This window comes from Jaculus jaculus, chromosome X (genome assembly GCF_020740685.1).
Source record: "Jaculus jaculus isolate mJacJac1 chromosome X, mJacJac1.mat.Y.cur, whole genome shotgun sequence".
NCBI lineage: Eukaryota > Metazoa > Chordata > Mammalia > Rodentia > Dipodidae > Jaculus > Jaculus jaculus.
Genome location: NC_059125.1, coordinates 119,498,687 through 119,518,922, shown reverse-complemented (window position 1 = coordinate 119,518,922; position 20,236 = coordinate 119,498,687). Strand labels below are relative to the sequence as shown.

Here is a 20,236-nt window from a genome sequence, read left to right as displayed (position 1 = left end):
TATCCCAATTCAAACTCCACTTAACTTTTCCCTATCATAATACCTGAGACTAGCTTCTCTTTTGGGATAAGGAATTTGAGGTACTGTTAAAGTAGGCATCTGTTATTTGAAAAAAACAAACTTGGGGATATCTTTTGGTACTTGAACTGTTCTCTTCAGCCCTCAGGGAAACCATCAGTCTACTCCAGTCACCTGCTCCCTAGAGAACCCATTTTCTTTTTCTTTCTTTATTTGTGAGCAACAGACAGAGAGAGAAAGAGGGAGAGAGTGGGGAGGGGGGAGAATGGACACACCAGGGCCTCCAGCCACTGCAAACAAACTCCAGACGCATGCGCCCCCTTGTGCATCTGGCTAATGTGGGTCCTGGGGAATCCAGTGAGCCTCAAACCGGGGTCCTTAGGCTTCACAGGCAAGCGCTGAAGCGCTAAGCCATCTCTCCAGCCCGAGAACCCATTTTCTTATGGTAAGACTGTTACATGTGTCTTAATTAAGGAAAAGGAAGAGAAAGCTGTTGATGGGTTATTATAAAGTGTATATCATTGAACTGCTAATCAGCATTTCAGACGAGCATGAAAATGGTAGCAATTATGCTGGGGCCTTTCAGCCAAGTTGTCCACAGTGTGATTATACCAGAAGTTTCTGAGTCTTCTTTTCCCATTGCTATTTTTCTTCTCCAAGATTTTATGTTTCTCACTCCATAACTCTCTTGCTGCACATGTCTTTCTTCTTTTATTTCTCTTGCATCTCACCTGTGCTTTCCTCTTTTCTGGCTCAGTTACAGTTCCCTCTCTTCTATCATTGTCCCATGTTTTCTATAGTGATCATAATATAAAACTGAATTTTGCTTACTCTTTTGGATAAAGTTGTATTCCCTGCTCAGAATCTAAAAATTAGGATAGATGATTCATCCTTCATGTGTCCCTCAGAAAGTTTCTAAACCCTATGTATTCCTGGGCACATTTCACTCTTCATGCTAAATTAGTGACCCCTTATGGAATAAGGTTTTTTCTTTTTCTTAGGGGAGGGGTAAATTTTCCAATTAGTGGAGGAGGCAAACAATGGAGTGGAAGGACTTCAAGACAAACTAATATAAGTCTGCTTCCATTTGGGCTGAGGGCTCTGAGCCTGAACGTGACTGTGGTTGCAGTAGGATGAGAGATTCAAGGAGAATGTTACATCACTGGCCACGTTTCAGGTGAGAAGTCAGTAAGTGAATAGTAACTCTTGGCATCTGCATCAAGTAAATTTTAAACGGTTAGTCAAAACACAGAAGCAGAATCCTTTCTTTACAATTTTATTTACAAAATGTATTAAAACTTTGTACAATACCTCATGGCAATGAGGCTCTGTAATTATGCCCACACATGCAATTTACACTTTTACGGCCATTAGTTTGCTTGGCAATTTTTCTGTTCACTGAAGTACAGCTTTAACAACAAAAAGAAAAGAACTGGGAAGAAAAAAAAAAAAAAAAAAAAAAAAAAACATCCTCAAGTGACTACCACCAAACTCCCATAGCTTGAAGTTAATAGCAGAAATTTGAAGCAATCAACATTTTTTAAACATGCAAGTTTTTTTTTTAAATAACAAACCAATTTACCCGCTTCTTTATTTCAGTGAAGTTTCCTCTCTGAAAAACTGATTTGATTCAATAAACATATATTTCTCTTTATACAGTGCCTATGCAAACGTTTGTGTATTGGTTGGTTGATTTGTTTTATACAACTTTGTATTCACACAGCATTAGCTTCCCGCGCTGGGACATTGTAGCATTCATAAGTTGGAAAATCACAGTTTCATGAAAACAGAACAAAACAAAAACACAACAGCTCTCTTTTGTGTTCAATACCATTTAAAATCTGACAGGTGAGTTATTTGTCTATGACACACTTTTTGTAATGAAAGTTTATATTACACTTTTCTGGAAATACTTCATTGGAACGATACTTCTTCCTGTCTTTTCTGAAGACAAGAGCAAATACTCAGTGAGTCAACTAAGCTTCTAAAGGTCACACTTGGGAAATGAAGGCGATCTCCTAGTTTGTACAGTCTGGAAACTTTCCAATGCACGTTACTGATGAGAGCAAACTACTTAACTACAGAAAGCATACATCGTTATATAGGAGGTAATTAGTGAGCGGAGACTATTTCCTCTGACTGTTCTGATGATGCCAACGGCAGGTATGCAATTAGTTACTTGATAGCCCATGGAGCAGTGGAGCGATCTTCTGCAAGTCAGTGGAGAAACTGCTCCAAGCAAGGACCTGGGAGTGATGCTAGGCCCTCGGGTTAGCAGTAGGTTTGGGAATGCATTTTAGTCTTTGCAAACTAGAAAAGGACACATGCAGTCTGATGGAGAGCCACGGGCCAACAGGCAACAGCTGGTAAGACAGACCTAGCAAGAGTAAAGTGAGATTGAGAGCTGTGGTCTGAATCCACTGGCCCACCTTGCAATGCGGTCCTGTCTCCGTGTTGTATACTTGAAAGGCATACTTAGCAGAGAAAGCAGAGCTAAACACAGTGTTGTTTCTGAGAAAGATATTCTAAACACATCTGGGAGAATAGGGAGCATTTCCCTCACCTTAATGCTAATACTCGGCTATATTGACTTAAGATGCACACTGAAGCAAGAAAAACAGATCTGTGAGCTGAAATTCCAGGCTTCTTGGAAAGCTCTGGGATCCGTTTTAGGAAAGCACCGATAGGTGTGCCTGATAGTGCCCCACCCCTTGCCACACACATGAGGAGTCAATTTCAGAAGCTCTGTTAATCCTTTCATTATCGCCATATGGGAAGTTATCAAAGCTTTTTCCCAAAACCATTTCAAGAACACTAAGTCACCAGTCCCTTTCCTGAAGCATTTGAATTTTCTTAAGTGTTGCATTTACATTCTAATGATATACACATTTCAGCAACATTGAAAGAAAATAGGGTGCACAGAACATCACCACCAACAGGAAATACCAAAAACATCTGGTCAGCAGATCCTAGAAGAAATGCCAGTTTGTCATCCCAAATACTGGGAGACAGAGATTTCTTTCTTTTCTTTTCTTTTTTTTTCAATCAGGAGGAATTAATACTTTTAGCAGAGATAAGCCTATTTGCTGAATTGGAATTTTAACTTTGTGTATGTGTGTGTGTGTGTGTGTGTGTGTGTGTGTGCATGTGTGTGTATTAAAGAACATGGTATTTGTATACTGTGCAGTGGTATCAAAGAATGGCTTTTGTTGAATTGACATTGTTAATAAGATTTATTTTTCACATACTGGAATCTTGCATGTCCATTTTTTTGTTGGTTTTTATTTTAATTATTTTTTCAAGCAAAGCAAAAAGATTTCAATGATGGTTTGCATTGTCGTGAGTCTCAGAGTGTTCCATAAGGCACTGAAGGAAAAAAAAAATCAGTTTTTCCTATTGAAAGGTCATTGCACCATCAGCAATATATTCGTGTCATGCCCGACACCAAGGAGAGTGAAATCTGGCTCAGGATCCTTGAAGCAGCCACGTTTTCGGTGATTTCCTCTCATCACATGCCTCCAGTGGGAAGGGATCTGCAAAGGCAAGAGGACATTTCAATTTGAAGGGACTTCCTACTGGAAATAAATAAGTTTGGTACTGACTCAGTTGATTTTGGACCAGAAGCCATCTATTTTCTCAAATCGTCATTACTGGAGTGGTACTAGAGTTAACTGGCTTTAGGTAACTGGTCTAGTTAAATTCTTCAACTGGATGGAAGTGCCTTGCAATAGATAAAGTAGGATGATTTTCCACTATATGCATGGATTGCATTAACACTGAGGAAGCCTAACTCAATACTTTAATCCCTCAGGATGTATGTATACTAGAAAGTTTTGATGACATTTAATCAGAGATCCTGCACAGTGTGTTCTTACTGCAGAACTATTGGCAAAGGACTGTTTTCCTGGGACAGAGGGTACACAATGTTTTATAATTCACTAGATGGAAATCCATTTTGACTGTGAGAAGAACATTCCCTGTTCATTACTAGAAAGATCACTATTTATTTCACTTAATATCTTCAACCTTAGTCTGTAAAGACTGAAGACAGCACAAGGACTTAAAAGAGATAGTACATTCTAGAAAAAGGCCAGAGCAGTAATAAGCACGAAGGAGCTTGGCATCCATGGGATCTTTATCAGGGGCTGGATCCCTTGTTTGTAAGGCAGGGGATAATTTGCCCCTTACTAAAAGGGTGATATTCTTGCCTCATGTTCAAGTTTACACTCTTCCCCATTCTTTTCCCCATACACTAATGGAACGTTTCTTTTTAATCTTGAGTGAACCTTAAATTTAAGCAAAATGAATGACATAATAGTTTTCTACCACTGGTCCTGGAATAGTAGTATGGTGTGAGATTCATCTAAAGACCAAAGACTAACATGGAAGTGAGCGACCTCTTCTTTGGAACCCCCAAGTCCCAAGTCATGTCTCCCTCTATTTCTTTTGAACTCCCAAGTCCCAAATCATGTTCCCCCCTATTTCCTTCCCACTGGCTATGAGATAGCCCTACCTAACTGTATGATTTTAAGAAAGTGGTCAAACCTTTTAGTGCTTTCGTTTCCTGCTTTCAAATGGGGGAAAATGAAATATTACTACTGAGTTAAAAGCTCCTTGGTATAAGGAAAGCATCACAACTTCAGTTATCCGCTTGACATAAAATGAACTCTTTTCATTTTCAAGATAGGGTTTTATTCTAGCCCAGGCTGATGTGGAACTCACTCTAAAGGTCCAGGCAGGCAATGAACTCACAGCAATACTCCTACCTTTGCCTACCATATACTGGGATTAAAGGCATGCACTATCATGTGTGGCCAAAATGAACTCTTTTAAGCAGGAAAACATTTCCACTAAGAATGTCTATGCAAGCCAGGCACAGTGCTTCACACTTGTCCCCATACTCAGAGACTGAAGGCAGGAAGATTACCTCAATTTGAGGCTTCCGTGGAATACAGAGTGAGACCTTGTCTCAAAGTGTTTCCTCCAAAGAATGCCTACTCATAAACTACAGAAGAAAACTTGATCACTTTGACAACATTAACAGCTTCTAGAATTAACTAGAATAGTCTCAGAGGAAATGGAATTATTTTTTGCTAATTTCAGGAATCTTTCAGCCTTGCAAATGAGAGGGAATTCAACAATATCTCTGAAGAAGCCCAAGAAGCTAGAAGTATTTCTGAATAGCAATGAGGAAATTGGGAAGAGTTTCTTAAAACAATTAGCAGAGTCAAGTCTAGGGAGCAGTGAGGCACTTGCCAAGGAATGCTTCAGGTCAGTTATCAAAAGGCCTCTGCTCCCTAGTGGGTGCAAAACATTACTTGAGCCTGAAACACATGTTCTTGTAAATCCAGTAATCCTGATGTTACCATCACCCATAGAAAATGAAAGTCCATTCTATCTTCTAGCATGCCCCTTTGTAAACCAGATTTCACAGGATTACATTCTTCCAGGGTATTTAATACTTAGTCATTCTCTCTGAACAAATACTAATCTTGTAAACTTCCAAGGCAGGTTCTGATAATTACCAGTAAAAGTAAAATCTCATTGTGTCTCTTCATTTCTGTGTTTGAATACATCCTGTTGGTCTACGCCAACTCGGAGAACTAGAGACCTAATAACTAGGCAACAAATCAGAAGTCATTAGAAGATATTTTATGTCTTTGGAAACCAAAGATGAATGGGTAAGTAGCCACTCTTTACTTAACCAACATTTCCCTAATGTCCCATCATATTGGTGAAGACAGTAGAGTTTTCTATTTCCTGCTCAGTCTGCTTCGTGCTTCTTGGCTACCATAAATAACATTAGCCTGGCATTTTCTGAGACTTTCCTGTCTCCTGTGGAGGTTTCCATACTCTTGGAGGGCACACTGATTTGCAGAGGCACTTCTCGGGTTTTTATAAGATCCCAGAGATGCTTGTCAAGACTGGCTAGCTGAGCTGCAACTATGGTGGCTCTGGTGTCTACTAAAATGTACCATTTGTCTCAGCCACAATTTTGTTCCATAATAGTGGCAAACCCAAGATGACTAAAAGAAAGTCAACCTCTAGCTCTGATAGACTCCAACTTAGGACTGCAGTGCTCTGTTCAAAGCATTGCTAATCCAGGCTGTGTTCTTTTTTCCCTTCCCTCCTTCCTTCCTCTCTACATTATTCTTTCCTTCATTTCTGTTTCTTCCTTCCTTTCCCCTCTCTTTGTCTTTTTCTACTCTCTTTCCCTCCTTTCTCTTCCCTTCCCTCATCTCAGAATTATAATTGGCATTTTTCTAAATTTCCCATGTGATTCCTTTCACAGAGATGTTTGGGGAGCACTACTAAGAGAGGGAGGCTATAATATTTGGGAAGTAAGGATATAGATTCTTAGACAGAATGGTTGATGCATAGACTGTGGAGGTTGTATGACTCTGAGACATGATACATTTCCTTTGCAGCAGATTCTTTCTAGGGAAAGGTAAATGCATAATATTGTGTGGATTGGAATGCATTGGAAGTGGGACATACACAGATTTTGTGATATTCCTCTAGATGGTTTGTTATGGGCAAATGAAACATAAACTTAACATCTGTGTTCAGTTTGACAAGATATTGTTAAGTTTCCAAGTTTCCTGGAGACCACCAGTCCATGGGTGCTTAGAGGCAGCATGGTTTAGTAAATAATTAAGCTTTAGGAGGAAAAGGCTTGGATTCTACACCTGAAGTTATCACTATCTAGTTATGTTGTATTGGGCAAGCCCCATGATATGATGGGATTTTAGTTACTTGAAAGGGAAAATACTGCCCAATCCATTTTATCTCAACTGAGGGAAAAGATGTGAAAACACTTGGAAAATTGCCATACAGAGGAAAGATATATCACATATTTGGATTCAATGTGTGATACGCTAGCTAGATCAAATTGCCTCCACAGTATCCTATGGTTGAAAACAAGCAATGTGCCCCCAGTTGTAATGGGTGGCTCTGATCACCAATTGAATGGTAAAACACTAGCATATGGTGACTTTTAAATATCTACATGTAAACAGTGCTTAATATGGATGAATTAATGGGTTGAATATTCACTAAAGTGAGGCCATTTTGTTAACAAGTTATTTTAGTGTACTGAATGTGTCGTGGCCAAAAGGTGTGAGTTGCATGACAAAATGACAACCCACAAGTTCATGAAATGAGATGATGCTTTCCATAGTGAAGAAAATGATAAATTTGGATGAAATGTTTAAAAGTTGGCTAAATTTAGATCCACAATATTATACACAACAAGGTCAAAGCATCAAAGCCTCAGTAGAAATCAAATCACATTGCCATTTACTCATGAGGTCGCAGTTACCTCTCTATAATAAAGGTTATGAACTTGCTATTTGTTCTGTTCTACTTTACATAGGCATATCAGTAATGTCATATGTCCTTGAAGGTGTAAGGGTACATTGTTTTAAGCATTTTCAGGCTGGAGACATTATCCTAATGCATGTTTGTCTTTGAAATTGTTTGCATTATGGAGATTTGGCTATGCGGACAGAATCAGGTTCACCTCACTATTCACTTGAGTTTGGCCAGCAGCAGGGAATCAAAGTCCTTACTTACCTGAGCACCAGTTCCAAGGAATGGACAACAAAGGGACTTAGAGATTAAGAATTGTGTTTCAAGCTGCCATTACTTACTCAAAACAGCCACAGCTCCTTTATAGAAGGAGTGTGGGGTGTCAAGGCTCCACTGTCACTCCTAATGTTAACACTAGTTCTTGAGTAGCTGCTTTCCCTAGAACTGTACTGTCCCACATGGCAGCTACTGGCCACAGGGATTACTGAACATAAAAGGTAGTTTACTGAACATGATAGGTAGTCATCACATGAGATGTACTCCTAGTATAAAATATCCCAGATTAATTATTAATATGAATAAAAATATAAAATACTTCATTTTGAAATGTTTTTGTTTAACAGCATAGAACTGATAATATTTTGGAATTATGGCCTAGATGAAATAGATCATTAACACTAACTTCCCTTGTTTTGCTTTTTAAATTGTGATTACTAGAGCATTTAAATGATATGTATGTTGCTCTCATATACTTCTAATGAATAGTACTGCACTAGAGAATTTTTTTTTTCTTTTGGGTCACAGATCATTCTTTAATTTCAACTATGCTATTAGAATAGTACCACTCATTTGACAAGAGAACACAGCCACTGTTTCAAATATGTGAACAATTGTGAAGAGAAGACAATGCTGGAAACAATAAACCAAATTTCAAAAATAAAGATAAAACAAAAAAGTTAACATAAGTAAGGCTGATTAGTTTACTAGACCTTAGCCGTACCCCTAGATCTTAACACTTTCTGTTCCATACACGTTGTAGCCTTCTCTGTATGTAGCATAATTCTGAGTGTTGGTGGCAGGAGCAGGCTTAAAGTTTTGGGTGTTCTTTGTGAGTTTCATGCGTTTGGACTCTGCTCGTGATTTGTAACAGAATTCTATCAAAGCCACCATCATGGCCAGCCCCAGACCTCCGACAAGTATATAGAACACGCCTGCCACATTGCTTAGGCTTAGAGCGCTGGTCTTGTCCTAAGAGAAATGAACAAGGCGATTAGCTCTTGGGGAAAACAAAGGCAACAGGACATTTTAATACATCACAACAGCATAGGAGAGATCTAAGTTGTAAAATTACTAAACGTTTGTGTGTGTTGTGACTCAACTCTGGCAACTGGCAGATGTGTCACGATGACCACCAAGAGGGCAGATTGTGTTTCTGTTGACAGTTTTGATTCTCACCTAAATATCAATTTATTTTCATTCTTTATGCCCCTTGCTGCCAGAAAATGTTCCACATAGTGTTCAACAATGAAACAAGACAGCACTAGGCTAGAGAAACAAAACAGTAAACAGAAGCAAAATGTATTCCTCTGCCAGTCTTAATAAACACCATTTCCCAGAGCTGAGCTGTGACATAATCTCTACAAATGTAACACTCTTCATTTGGGAACTTGAAGCACTCTTTCCCCTCTCTGCCCTGCAACACTCCTTTCTCCTTGTGACAAACTTTCCTAACGACTAGTCTTTAAGATGCTAGGTGAAAAATATTAGAAGTTCCTGATAATCTTGTGTGGGAAGCTACTTCATGAGGGTTTGTGTAAAAAAGGTTAACTCCCCCATTTTCTCTCAGTGACTGAGACATTGCCCACTTTGGAAATTGGTTCCTAAGTTCAAAATCAGGGCAGCAAGTCTTTGTGCTGCTGGAAAAAGGCACAACACAAAGAATTAGCTCCATTTCCTCTTCCTAAAAGTTGAGGGGACCTGTGAGGAGTATATGCTGGGTCTTGCATTGGTTGCATACAAACCAGGAAGATTTTGTAGAGGGCTTATGACTAAAAAGAAAAAAAAATCCAGTTCATTTTTAGCTGTTACTCCAGGGAATGTGGAGACTAATTTATCTGCCTCCTATTTAATATAGGCAGAAAAAAAAAAATCAAGGAAGCTAGTCAGTGTCTTTCAGGTCAAACAGCAAATCTGACTTATCTATCTGCCTATATATATATAAAAAAAAAAGCAAAAACTGACCTTCTAAATAATGAAAAGGAAAAAAAAAGTTGGTGTCTTGAGCCTACCTTGAGGTAGGACACACCAAGGGCCAGGAGTCTTTCTTTGAAAAAAAAAATAAAATAGCATTTTGTAGTCTTTTTAGAGGGAATGTAACCATTTTGCTGCTGAATGTAATTGAATGGAATACCAAAACTGTTAATCCAGTGGATTTTTTCTTATTGAAATGATGACATAGTGGTTAGATAATGGCCATGGCTGACCATCAATGCTATGGTTCAGCTAGTTCAGGTATATTTAGGGAATTTAATGTAAAGACAATATGGCCACGCTCTCATGTTCCTGTTTTCATAGGAGCCAGCCCTGTACTCATTTGCCTTAATTAATAGCCAATTTAAATTGAATAGCATTCATGGGCAGTGTGTAGGGGTATCTCATGTCCATAACAGCCTTGCAAATAGTCACTCTTCTAGGATGAATGACAGGTAGGTGAGTAGTAAGAATTTCTGTCACTTTTGAAACAATAGATCATTTGCTTGAGGAGGCTAGTGAGGCTATCTGCAAGGATGTTTCATAGTGCGTTAGGAAATGGACCAGTTTCTGGCACCCTCCATCTGCCATCATAATTGTCTATGTACATGGCATTTAAAGCTGGTATTCAGAGGGGGGGGGACAGGCCCTTTAACAGAAGCTGTGTAAGCTGAAGCAAGCACAGTATCAAATTCTATGTGGTTTTATTTTTTTCACAATTTACAGGATTCTCTGATGTGGGATATAGAAAATCAGTAGCAAAATGGTTCACTGCATAGGGAAAATGAGTGGCATTTCATGAAATGAATTAACTGATACCACAATATTAGTCCAAAAAAAGGAAAAGGCAAAAATTGAAACTAAAAATAACTTTCTTAGGGGAGCGAAGGGGGGCAGGAAGGAGGCGGGGAAGAGTGTTTCATGCTTATCAATGTGATGTTATCCTGACAATGTATCCCCTTAAGGAGCATGCGGCTAAATTTTAAAAGTTTTACGTACAGAGTTTCAAATGACACCTTTGGAAGAGAGAAGTGTGACAGACTTAATGAGAATTGAGATCCAAATAGGTGCTGAATTCAATACGACAGCAGCTGGGAGGGAGCTAATCATTCTGCTTACAGAGACCAGTCTTTGTTGTTTGATGGCTTTCTGATGGCATTGACATGATATATTAATAACCAATGGTATTTACAACTACAAAGTCTCTGACACTGTAAGAGGTTAAGAAGAAGTACTGTCACAACTGGCTTTATTATTTTTTTTTTTCGGTTGTTATATTTTCTCTTTGAACTTTCGAAATGTGAAATACAGTAAAACCCCCTTATAACACAGCTCATTATTTTTCAGCTTTGGAAATACACTGGGCTAGATTGAGTTCCCTAATTGTAACAGCTCTATAGAGTCAAGGATTGACAATTCATGGCAGGCCTCTGAGGCTGGCATTTGCCTAATTGCTGTCGTGCTGGTGTTATAAAGGGGTCCCACTGTATCAGGGAGTGTGTGTTGGGAAGGAAAGCCGTTTGGGGTAGAAAATAAACAGTGGGTCAAAATGTGATTGCTAATCAGTACAAAAAGACCTTCAGCGACTGACCTTACTCCCGGAGTCCTTGGCTCCACATTCCCCCTTATCGTACCACCATTTGTTTTTCAGCTTGTCTAAGATGCCTTGTTCACTGAGTTTCAATACTGCAAGGTTTACAGGCGTTCTTCACGTGGGAAATAACATAAATAACATTATATTATGTTATTTTATGTTATTCAAGCTTCAAACTACTTTAAAACTATAGAAAGCGATAAAGCAGGGGGCCCTGGCCACAGAGTAATTTTAGACACTGCAGGCAACCTGAGCATTACCTTATAAAAAGTTAACACTACAGCAACGCTATATTTACCAGGGCCTGCCCATATCGCTTTGAGTAATCGGCACACACTGTTAAATAATGAGGATAGAAAAAAAGGCACTCCTCAGATAGGCTGTGTGTAGTGAGGAGGGTCTCCCCTCAAGTGACAATTGTCAGAGGCAGCTTGCAGTAACATGATGAAGGGACATTAAGTTTGATCTAACTGGGTGTCTTGTTGTACTTCCAGACAGAAACCAAGTTTTATGGGGTAGATGGGTAGGGTATGGGCCAGAAAGGGAAACATTTCTACATTGTAGACCATGACAAGTGGATGAAATTAAACACAAAACAGATCCTACATAAACAGCATGCCTTCTAATTAATGTCCCTTATTACACCAATCGATTGCCAAGGTGAAAAGGATTTATGAAAGAACTGTACATGTCCTTATTTTATAACCATATATTCTACAATCTTACAAATGTGCTGATCTTAATTTTAAGGGTGTAATACAGAACTTTTAAGTTTTGGATTAGGAGCATATTCAACTATGGAAGAAAACCGACCTGTAGATTGTTTCTGAATTACTGATTATATATCTCTCTGATGTACATATCATAAGGAAGTGGAGCAGACTGCTTCAAAGTGGAAGGTGAATATGGCGCTGTGTAAAACAGACTGCCACTATTGAGTACCACTGTAGAGGAATCATTTAAGTAAATTGTTCTAGTAAGATAAGTCCCCCTCCACTGAAAGATTAATACATCCCCTGGCCACTGCTCCTTGGTCCTCCATTGGAGGCATGGGACAGAATATAAGAAACTCTACTGATCCTTGGATAAAGATTTTTCTCTCTGAGAGATCTCTTTAGCTATGCAATAGAAACAATGACCTTTACTCTCTCTTCTTCCTAGAGCTATTGAATTTGAAATGAAGAATCTCTAATAACGTCAGAAAAAAATGCATTATACAGAGATGGTGGCATAATTCTATTATGAGGCAATAAACTGTGTGTTCAGGGTCATATGAACAGTATTGCCAATACTAGTATATGTCGGTCTGAATGTCACTAACATAAAAGGAAGAAATCATACAAATTGGTCATACCATAACATTTCTTAGTTTATTTTGAATAAGTTAAATCTGGTAACATATTCAGGACTTTCTATAATCACAAAGATCTGGCTGCCATCATTCCAAGTGCTAAACTAATTTCTTTTCTTTCTCTACTACTTTTTGCTGAAAGCAGAGGAACAATATTATCTGGATATATCCTGAGATATGTATTATTATTCAAATAATACACAGGGATGGAGAGATGGCTTAGCAGCTAAGGCATTTGCCTGCAAAGCCTAAGGATACAGGTTTGATTCCCCAGAACCCATGTAATCCAGATGTAAATAGTGGCACGTGCATCTAGCATTCATTTGCAATGGCTAGAAGCCCTGTCACATCCATTCTTTCTCTCTCACTATCTGTAATAAGTAAATAAACATAAAATAAACATTAAAAAATAAAAATAGTATTCAATTTTAGTCTGTTTGAGATTTGAGAAGCTATAACCCTTTAGTGGCAAGGAGGTAATACTTTCTGTATTAGTGCAGAGCTTGGCAGCCAGAACCTTCGTTCTGTATTTCACAAAGAAACTGAGTTCCTTTTATACTTTATACTTGTTACTTCTATCAGTGCTCCAAATCCTGGGCTCCTCAAGTGCTAACCAGAATTTCTAAAAGCAACAAAGATACTCAAAATTTTGAGTTTCTTTAAATTCAAGTTCTTGTTGGCAGTGAAAGTTAAATCATAGAGTTTTTAAAATGTCATCAAGGCTATCTATCGTCCTGAGAGTAATGCAGGAGTTGCTTTTTACACTCCTGCCCAGTGCTTCCCCCTTGTCTCTTTTCTTTCCCCTAGCATCACTACCACTTGTCCCTACAGAACTGTAGTTTGAGCCAGGCACTGGTTGAGATTCAGCAATGTGGAAGTAACTTCAGGAAGCATGGCAAGATGCTTTCCAATGACAGGGGCTGGCTGACCTGAGCATCAGATCCACACCATATTTCTGTACTTCCTTGTCTACTGCAAAAGGCCTAGGGCCTAGGTCCTTCTTACTGCTCTCTAAGGCCATACTTGGCCTTGTCCTCTTTAAGAGTTTTATGTTCTTAACAATGCACTGAACTTCTTCAGAACTGCTACTTGTATTAGGTCCTAGGAACAGAGCAGTCTGATTAAAGGTACCTATACGAGGTCCAGTGGAGAGCTCCTACTCTCTAGAAATACTATTTTTAAGGCAGTTATATACTTTTAAGTATGTAGATTAATAAAGGTATAACATGCTTGTTTAGAGCATTGGTCCTCTGAGAGATCCTTGAAACCTTGTCATTAGAGAATCTGCAAAGTCAAACCTTTTAGAGTAGTATTAAGGCATAAATTGCCCTTTTCATTATTATTTCTTCCTGATGTACCATGAGTTTTTAGAGGATACATGGTATGTGAGATAATAATAGACTGAATGAAAAAACAGAAACAAGAATTCCCTTCTCTTATATTAAAGAAATTTGTAATAATATAGGCCACTTTCACTCAACATTATTTTTTTGAAAATATAATAGTTTTTCCATAAAAGCATATTATCTATGTTAATGTATGCTGGACTTATTTTAAAAATGAATGAATGGGTATATTTCTTAAACATTCTTAAGTTTTAACTTATGACAGTGAATATGAATAGATAGAACACATATAGACAAAATCATTTTTTGGATTTAGTAATGCTTAAGAGTATGTTAGGATCCTGGGAGAAAAAGTTTACCAAGCACACGTTTAGAGGATGGGAAACCTTTGCCTGTGCCAGGGCCCTGACTGGACAGCCACCATTTGCTCTTTCCAAAAGCCCACACTTAGTATCTTAGCCACTTACTATCTTACCTCTGACAAAGGCTTATCTCTGCCTTGGGCCACCTGATGGCTTTCACATAATGGTTATTAGCTGTTTGGCACTCCGTTGGCATCCACAGTTTGCAGTACAGATTGCCTTAGAGCAATTGTTTATGTTATGTGGGTGGGTGAAATTTTGCTCTCTAGGAGAACTTTGGTAATGCCTGGAGTCATCATTTTGGCACAAATGGATGGGTGAATGCCACAGGCTTCTAGCGGATAGTGGCCATGTATGCTGATTGTCACTCTATAATTTATAGGACCCCTATAATAATAGTAATAAAACATCTGGCTCCAAGTGGCACTCGTGCCAAGGTTGAGAAACCTGGCCTTGAAACATCCAATTATTCTTTGAGATAGCCTAGGACATGAAGGAACCCTGACAAATGATACACCCCAGCCCCTGAATGTTAGCCTTTGCTCACAGAGCTTATGAAATTTTCAGAGAACTAATGTGCATTTAGGAATTTATACGTAGAAATGAGGGAGAAAAAGAAACATTTTAAGTAGTACCATGGTCAAGGAGCACAAACACTGTAATCAGAAATACCAATTCATAGGCTTAAGATAGCTACCAAGAAAAGAAAGTCTAATCTCCTAGAACAACAACAACAACAACAACAACAACAAAAACCCATAACCAAAAAACCAAAACCCTGATCTCCTAGAATTCCATTTTGATGTGAGATCGATTAAATTTCCAAAAATGGCAGAGGAACACTGCTTCTATCCACATGTTTTTCTCTTATTGTGTCATATTGGATATACAGCCAAGCCCAACCCAATTCAACTGAATATATTGACATCTCTGCAATACATGTGCATGTGAGCACACACACACACACACACACACACACACACACACACACACACACCACATATTATTTTGAAGGAAATTGTGGACATTTGGTCATTTGAAATGTCACTTTCTTTAGGAAGACATTTTTTTTGCCCTTAGCTCTACCATCTTCTGTCCTGCTTTGTTATTTCTGTGCACATCTTGTGACTCCTATAACTGTTAAAGAGATAACTCTCTTTGAGCTTTGTACTTTTCAACTTAGTACCTTCCCATAATTAGCATAATCTTTATTATTGGTAAAGCATAATGACTACTCCAAGAAGGAAAGTTTTTGGTTTTTGACTTCATTTCAGAAATTGAAGCTCAGGTAGGGTAAGTAATCTGCCCAAGTATCTACAGCAAACCATGTGGCAGACCAAAGGCAAATTTATTACAATACATTGCGGTCTGCACTGTGCATTCTCTAATGTAATACATACAAGGGTGATAGCACACTTTGTATCTTTGCTCTTCTCTCTTAGAGTTCCAGAATGACAATTTTTTTTTTCTTCAGGGACCCCTATTCTCCAAGTAACTATCAATCTAGCAAGGGCGTATTTTCCAGCTGGGCTTTTTACTGTGATATAGCAATGTGTCTCCTGGGCAATGTTTTGAGCAATTACTGCAGGCCCTTGATTGGTACCTTGGAGAATTATAAGTCAGAAATATTTATTGTATTCACCTCAATAGAGAACAAAAAGAATTAGACAAAGTAGGTCAGATTCCTATCATGGATGGAAATTAGTCAAGCATTCTCTCTCTGAAGGGCTTGCTGTAAACTTTTGGCTGAGGAGAGCTTTCATAAGACAAAGACAGAGGTTAGCAGGCTTAGGAAGATAACAGGAGGGTTTGGCAATGGAGTTTTATGGGGATTCAGGATTACCTCTTTGTCCAGTTTTTCCTTTTGTCTTCACTATTCCTGAAATTCAATGGTAAAAATTTCATATCTTTAAGTTTGAACAATGTAAATTTTGTTTGGTTTTTCGAGGTATGGTCTCACTCTATCCCATGCTGACCTGGAATTCACTATGGAGTCTCAGGGTGGCCTCAAACTCACAGTCATCCTCCTACCTCTGCCTCCTGAATGCAAGGATGAAAGGCATGCATCTCCACATCTGGCTCAATATAAAGTTTTTTGAATTACAGATCTCCCCAAGAAATGGGAAATGAAAAGCTTAACTATTTACAACTTGAAACTCTGAATTGTATTTTGTTTAGAAATGCTTGGGATTGGGGGATGAATGTAAATCTCCCCTTAGAAGAATTTTTTTTTTTTTTTCTGCTTTTGGTTTTCTGAGGTAGGGTCTCACTCTAGTCCAAGCTGACCTGGAATTCACTATATGGTCTCAGGGTGGCCTCAAATTCATGGTGATCCTCCTACCTCTGTCTCCCGAGTGCTGGGATTAAAGGTGTGTGCTGCCACGCCAGGCGAAGAAAATGTTTTATTGCATGGAAGTCATTACAATGCACACAGATTGTTGAGTAGTTGGGGAGAGCATGAGCCAATATGAATTATATAATCTTTAAAAGAGAGTGTGTGTCTGTGTCTGTGTCTGTGTGTGGGCACCCCCCGCCCCACATGCACATGTCCTAATGTACATGTGGGGGTCTGAGGACATCCGCAGGGTGTTTGTCCTTTCCTTCAACCTTGTTTGAGACTAGGTCTCCCTTATTGTTTTTGCCACTGAATGTGTCTCAGTCTAGCCTGCACATAAGGTCCTGGATTCTCCTGTCTCTGCCTCCCATTGCTGAAGGCACATTAGGATTACAGTTGTATGTGCCACTTTGAGTCTGGCTTTATATGGATGCTGGGGAATTAAACATACAGTTAGGCTTGTAAGCAAGTGCTTTTAACTGCTCAGCCATCTCCCTAGCCACTGCTTATTAATTTTTAATGTGTGTAATAAATTTATACTACTTTAATAATGTATTTTTCTTTTGTTTTGAAATTTCTTTTTCTTTCCTTTCTTTCCCTCCCTCCCTTCCCTTCCTTCCCCTTCTCCTCCTTCCCTCCCCTTCTCCTCTCTCTCTCCCTCCCTCCCTTTGACAGGGTCTTATGTAGCCAAAGCTTGTCTCAGACTTGCTGTGTATCTAAGGCTGGCCTTGAATTCCTTATCCTCCTGCCTCCATCTCAAAAGGACTGGGATGATAGGTGTGTGCTACCATACTTAGCATAAATTCTATTTTAAGTGAAAATGTGATTAGATGATAGAAATTTTTGCTTATGTCAGCCATCCATACCCGACAGTGGCTCAGATGGCTGTGACGTCCCATCCAGCCATCTCAAATAATCATTGTTATCTTAGTGATGGTGAACTTTACATATGGTGACAGTTTGAAGATAAGAGTATTATTGTTTTTTATTGTAAAAGTAGAAACTGTTTATTATTTTTTGTTTTGTTTTTTTGAGTAGGGTTTCACTCTATCCCAGGGTGACCTGGAATTCACTATGGAGTCTCAGGGTGGCCTCGAACTCATGGCAATCCACCTACCTCTGCCTCCTGAGTGCTGGGATTAAAGGCGTGCGCCACCATGCTCGGCAAAACTATTCATTAAAAAGTCAAAATATGGCTGGAAAGAATGGCTTAGTGGTTAAGGTGCTTGCCTGTGAAGCCTCCAGGTTCAACTCCCCAGGACCCCTGTGAGCAAGATGCACAAGGTGACACATGCATCTGGAGTTCATTTGTAGTAGCTAGAGGATTTGGGGCACCCATGCTTTCTCCTCTCACTCTCTCTTATAATTGAATAAATAAAAATAAAAAAGTCAAAATAAGTAAGATCTGATTGATTTCAAAAGAACTAACTACCCAGTTTACTTTGAAATTTTGATTTCATAAAATATTTAGAATTGTAAATAAAGTAGCTTGGATCCATGTTAGATTCAACAGTGATGTAAGGGTGTTGAGATTCCAAACAGGGGAAGAGAAAATTTGGGTCTTGGGAATTCATTACCAAGTTGACACTGCAAAGTAATCTGGTGGCCTTAGGAGGGTCAAGAGAGGAATTTATACTATGGACATGGCTCTCAGCCTGAAAAATATAGGGACTTATGGTGTGGTATGATTTTTCTATCTGAGAGACTTGGCAATATATTCTGTTTAAAAGGTTTCACTTCCAGCCAGGAGTGGTGGCTCATGCCTTTAATCAAAGCACCCAGGAGGCAGAAGTAGGAGGATCACTGTGAGTTCGAGGCCACCCTGAGATGACATAGTGAATTCCAGGTCAGCCTGGACTAGAGTGAGACCCTACCTTGAAAAAAAAAAAAAAAGAAGGTTTCACTTCCAATTCTGAGCAATGACACCTAAAAAGCAAATGTCTGCTTAATTCATGATTATAGAAGATCTTTAATGGTGCCCTTAGGAAGGATGGATATATGTACAAATATGTAGGCTATAGAGAAGATAATGGAAAAATCAAAAGAAATAAATGAGCAAGGACAGTACATTTACATCAATAATCAACACCCTGCTCTAGCAACACAATATCTGCATGATAAAAATGGAAATTGATAACAACCCAAACCAGAAGCCCTTTCCTAACCTTACCTGTATCCAGATACTTGTTCCACATTACCAATGCTTGCTTCTTAGCACCTAGTATTTTTCTTAAGCAACTTTTCAGAAAGAAATTCAGCCCAGTGGAGGGAGAACAGTTATTCTCCATTTTTCTGGATCTCTTTTTTTGAGAAGTCTCCTATATCCCAGGCTGGCTATGTAGCTGACTTGCTGTGTGGCTGAGGATGACCTTGAACCACTAATCTTCCTGCCTCTACCTCCCTAGTGCTGAGATTACAGAATGTTCTACCATGTCGTGCTGGGGATTGAACTCAAGGCTTCATGTATGCTATACAAGCACTCTACCAGATGTCACATCCTCACCCCCTTCCGGGCTTTTCTTTTTACAGAGGATATTTTAGGTTCTCATGCTGACAATCTGTCTTTCTCAGTCAGTCTCATGGTGACGAGTCACCCACTCACTTTCTTATTCTATTCTTTCCTGGAGAAGACTTAGTGTCACTCACTATATGACAAGTGTGTGCTGGTAGGCATAGACAGCTCTGCATAGGTTGGTCTATCTTGTCTTAGTTGAATCCAAATAATGATTGAGAAAGAGAAGAACCTTTGCTGAATTACAGGATTTATTATATGGGCCTTAACAATGTTTTTTGTAGGTTAACTAGAGATACATGTAGTGAAGGCATTTACCTGTCCACATAGCAGCTACTGAAGGCCATGACAGAGTAAAACATGCCCTAAGGTATACTAGCATTTGGATTTATTAAAAAAAAATTAATACTCTGCTTTCACAAGGGGCTCCTGCCTACAGGATTGCAGGAGAATGATGGTTTGGTATTTGTCTTTCTATCTTTGGATCCGCCAGTGTTATCTTCCTACCCTGGGAGCATGTGTGTATCTGACTCTTGGCAATACTAGACTCCAGTCACTCAAGTGACCGTCATTCAACAGGGGAAACTACAATGATTTTCAGAGTTATGCAGTGCTTAACTGCTAGAAGCCATCTCTGAAAGAGTATTTACAATCACATGGTTCACAAATGTAGCTCAAACCTATTAACTCTTTGCTAATGGGACCATAATTTAATATAAGTGCAAAGAGCAAATTCGATAATGCATGCATATAGCATTAGGAGTTGAAAGCTATGAGTCATTTTATTAAAGGGATCAAGAACACACTAAGCTGGAAGAGCCAGTTTTGGATAAAATATGGCCATAGATATTTTTTCAAGTACATATTGCTAGGCTTTACTTGGGAATTCCAATTCAACATCTGTTAGAAATTCAAACTGTTAAATTTGGTTGGCATTAGGAAAAGCCAAAAAGTCAAATGATGAATGTTTGTGAAGACATCTAGGTCATTAGACCAGATGTTTGGCTTCTAATGTTCGATGCATACATTATTTGAGTTTACTAGAAAGTCAGAAGATGAGTGTTTCTGAAGACAGCCCATTCCCTCAATTCTAGGCAAACTATACATTGAGAGTTCAGTCAGCTAGGTAATGCCTATCAGACTGTAATAGCCATCCT

At 38.9% G+C, this 20,236-nt stretch overlaps 1 protein-coding gene across 3 annotated transcripts in view; it reads right to left on the bottom strand.

Annotated features, from left to right (window-relative positions):
- Positions 1-1,280: 1,280 nt before the first annotated feature.
- Positions 1,281-20,236, bottom strand: part of Gria3 (glutamate ionotropic receptor AMPA type subunit 3) — a 321,623-nt gene continuing 302,667 nt past the window's right edge. The window contains exons 14-16 of one of the 3 annotated variants that reach the window (XM_045140971.1): positions 11,171-11,285; positions 8,319-8,577; positions 1,281-3,551 (exon numbers count right to left, since the gene is read on the bottom strand). In XM_045140971.1, coding sequence (XP_044996906.1) covers positions 8,332-8,577; positions 11,171-11,285 — 361 coding nt within the window. In that variant the 3' untranslated portion in view covers positions 1,281-3,551; positions 8,319-8,331. The remainder of the gene's footprint in view (positions 3,552-8,318; positions 8,578-11,170; positions 11,286-20,236) is intronic. The other 2 variants (XM_004653929.2, XM_004653930.2) reach the window with 2 other exon arrangements.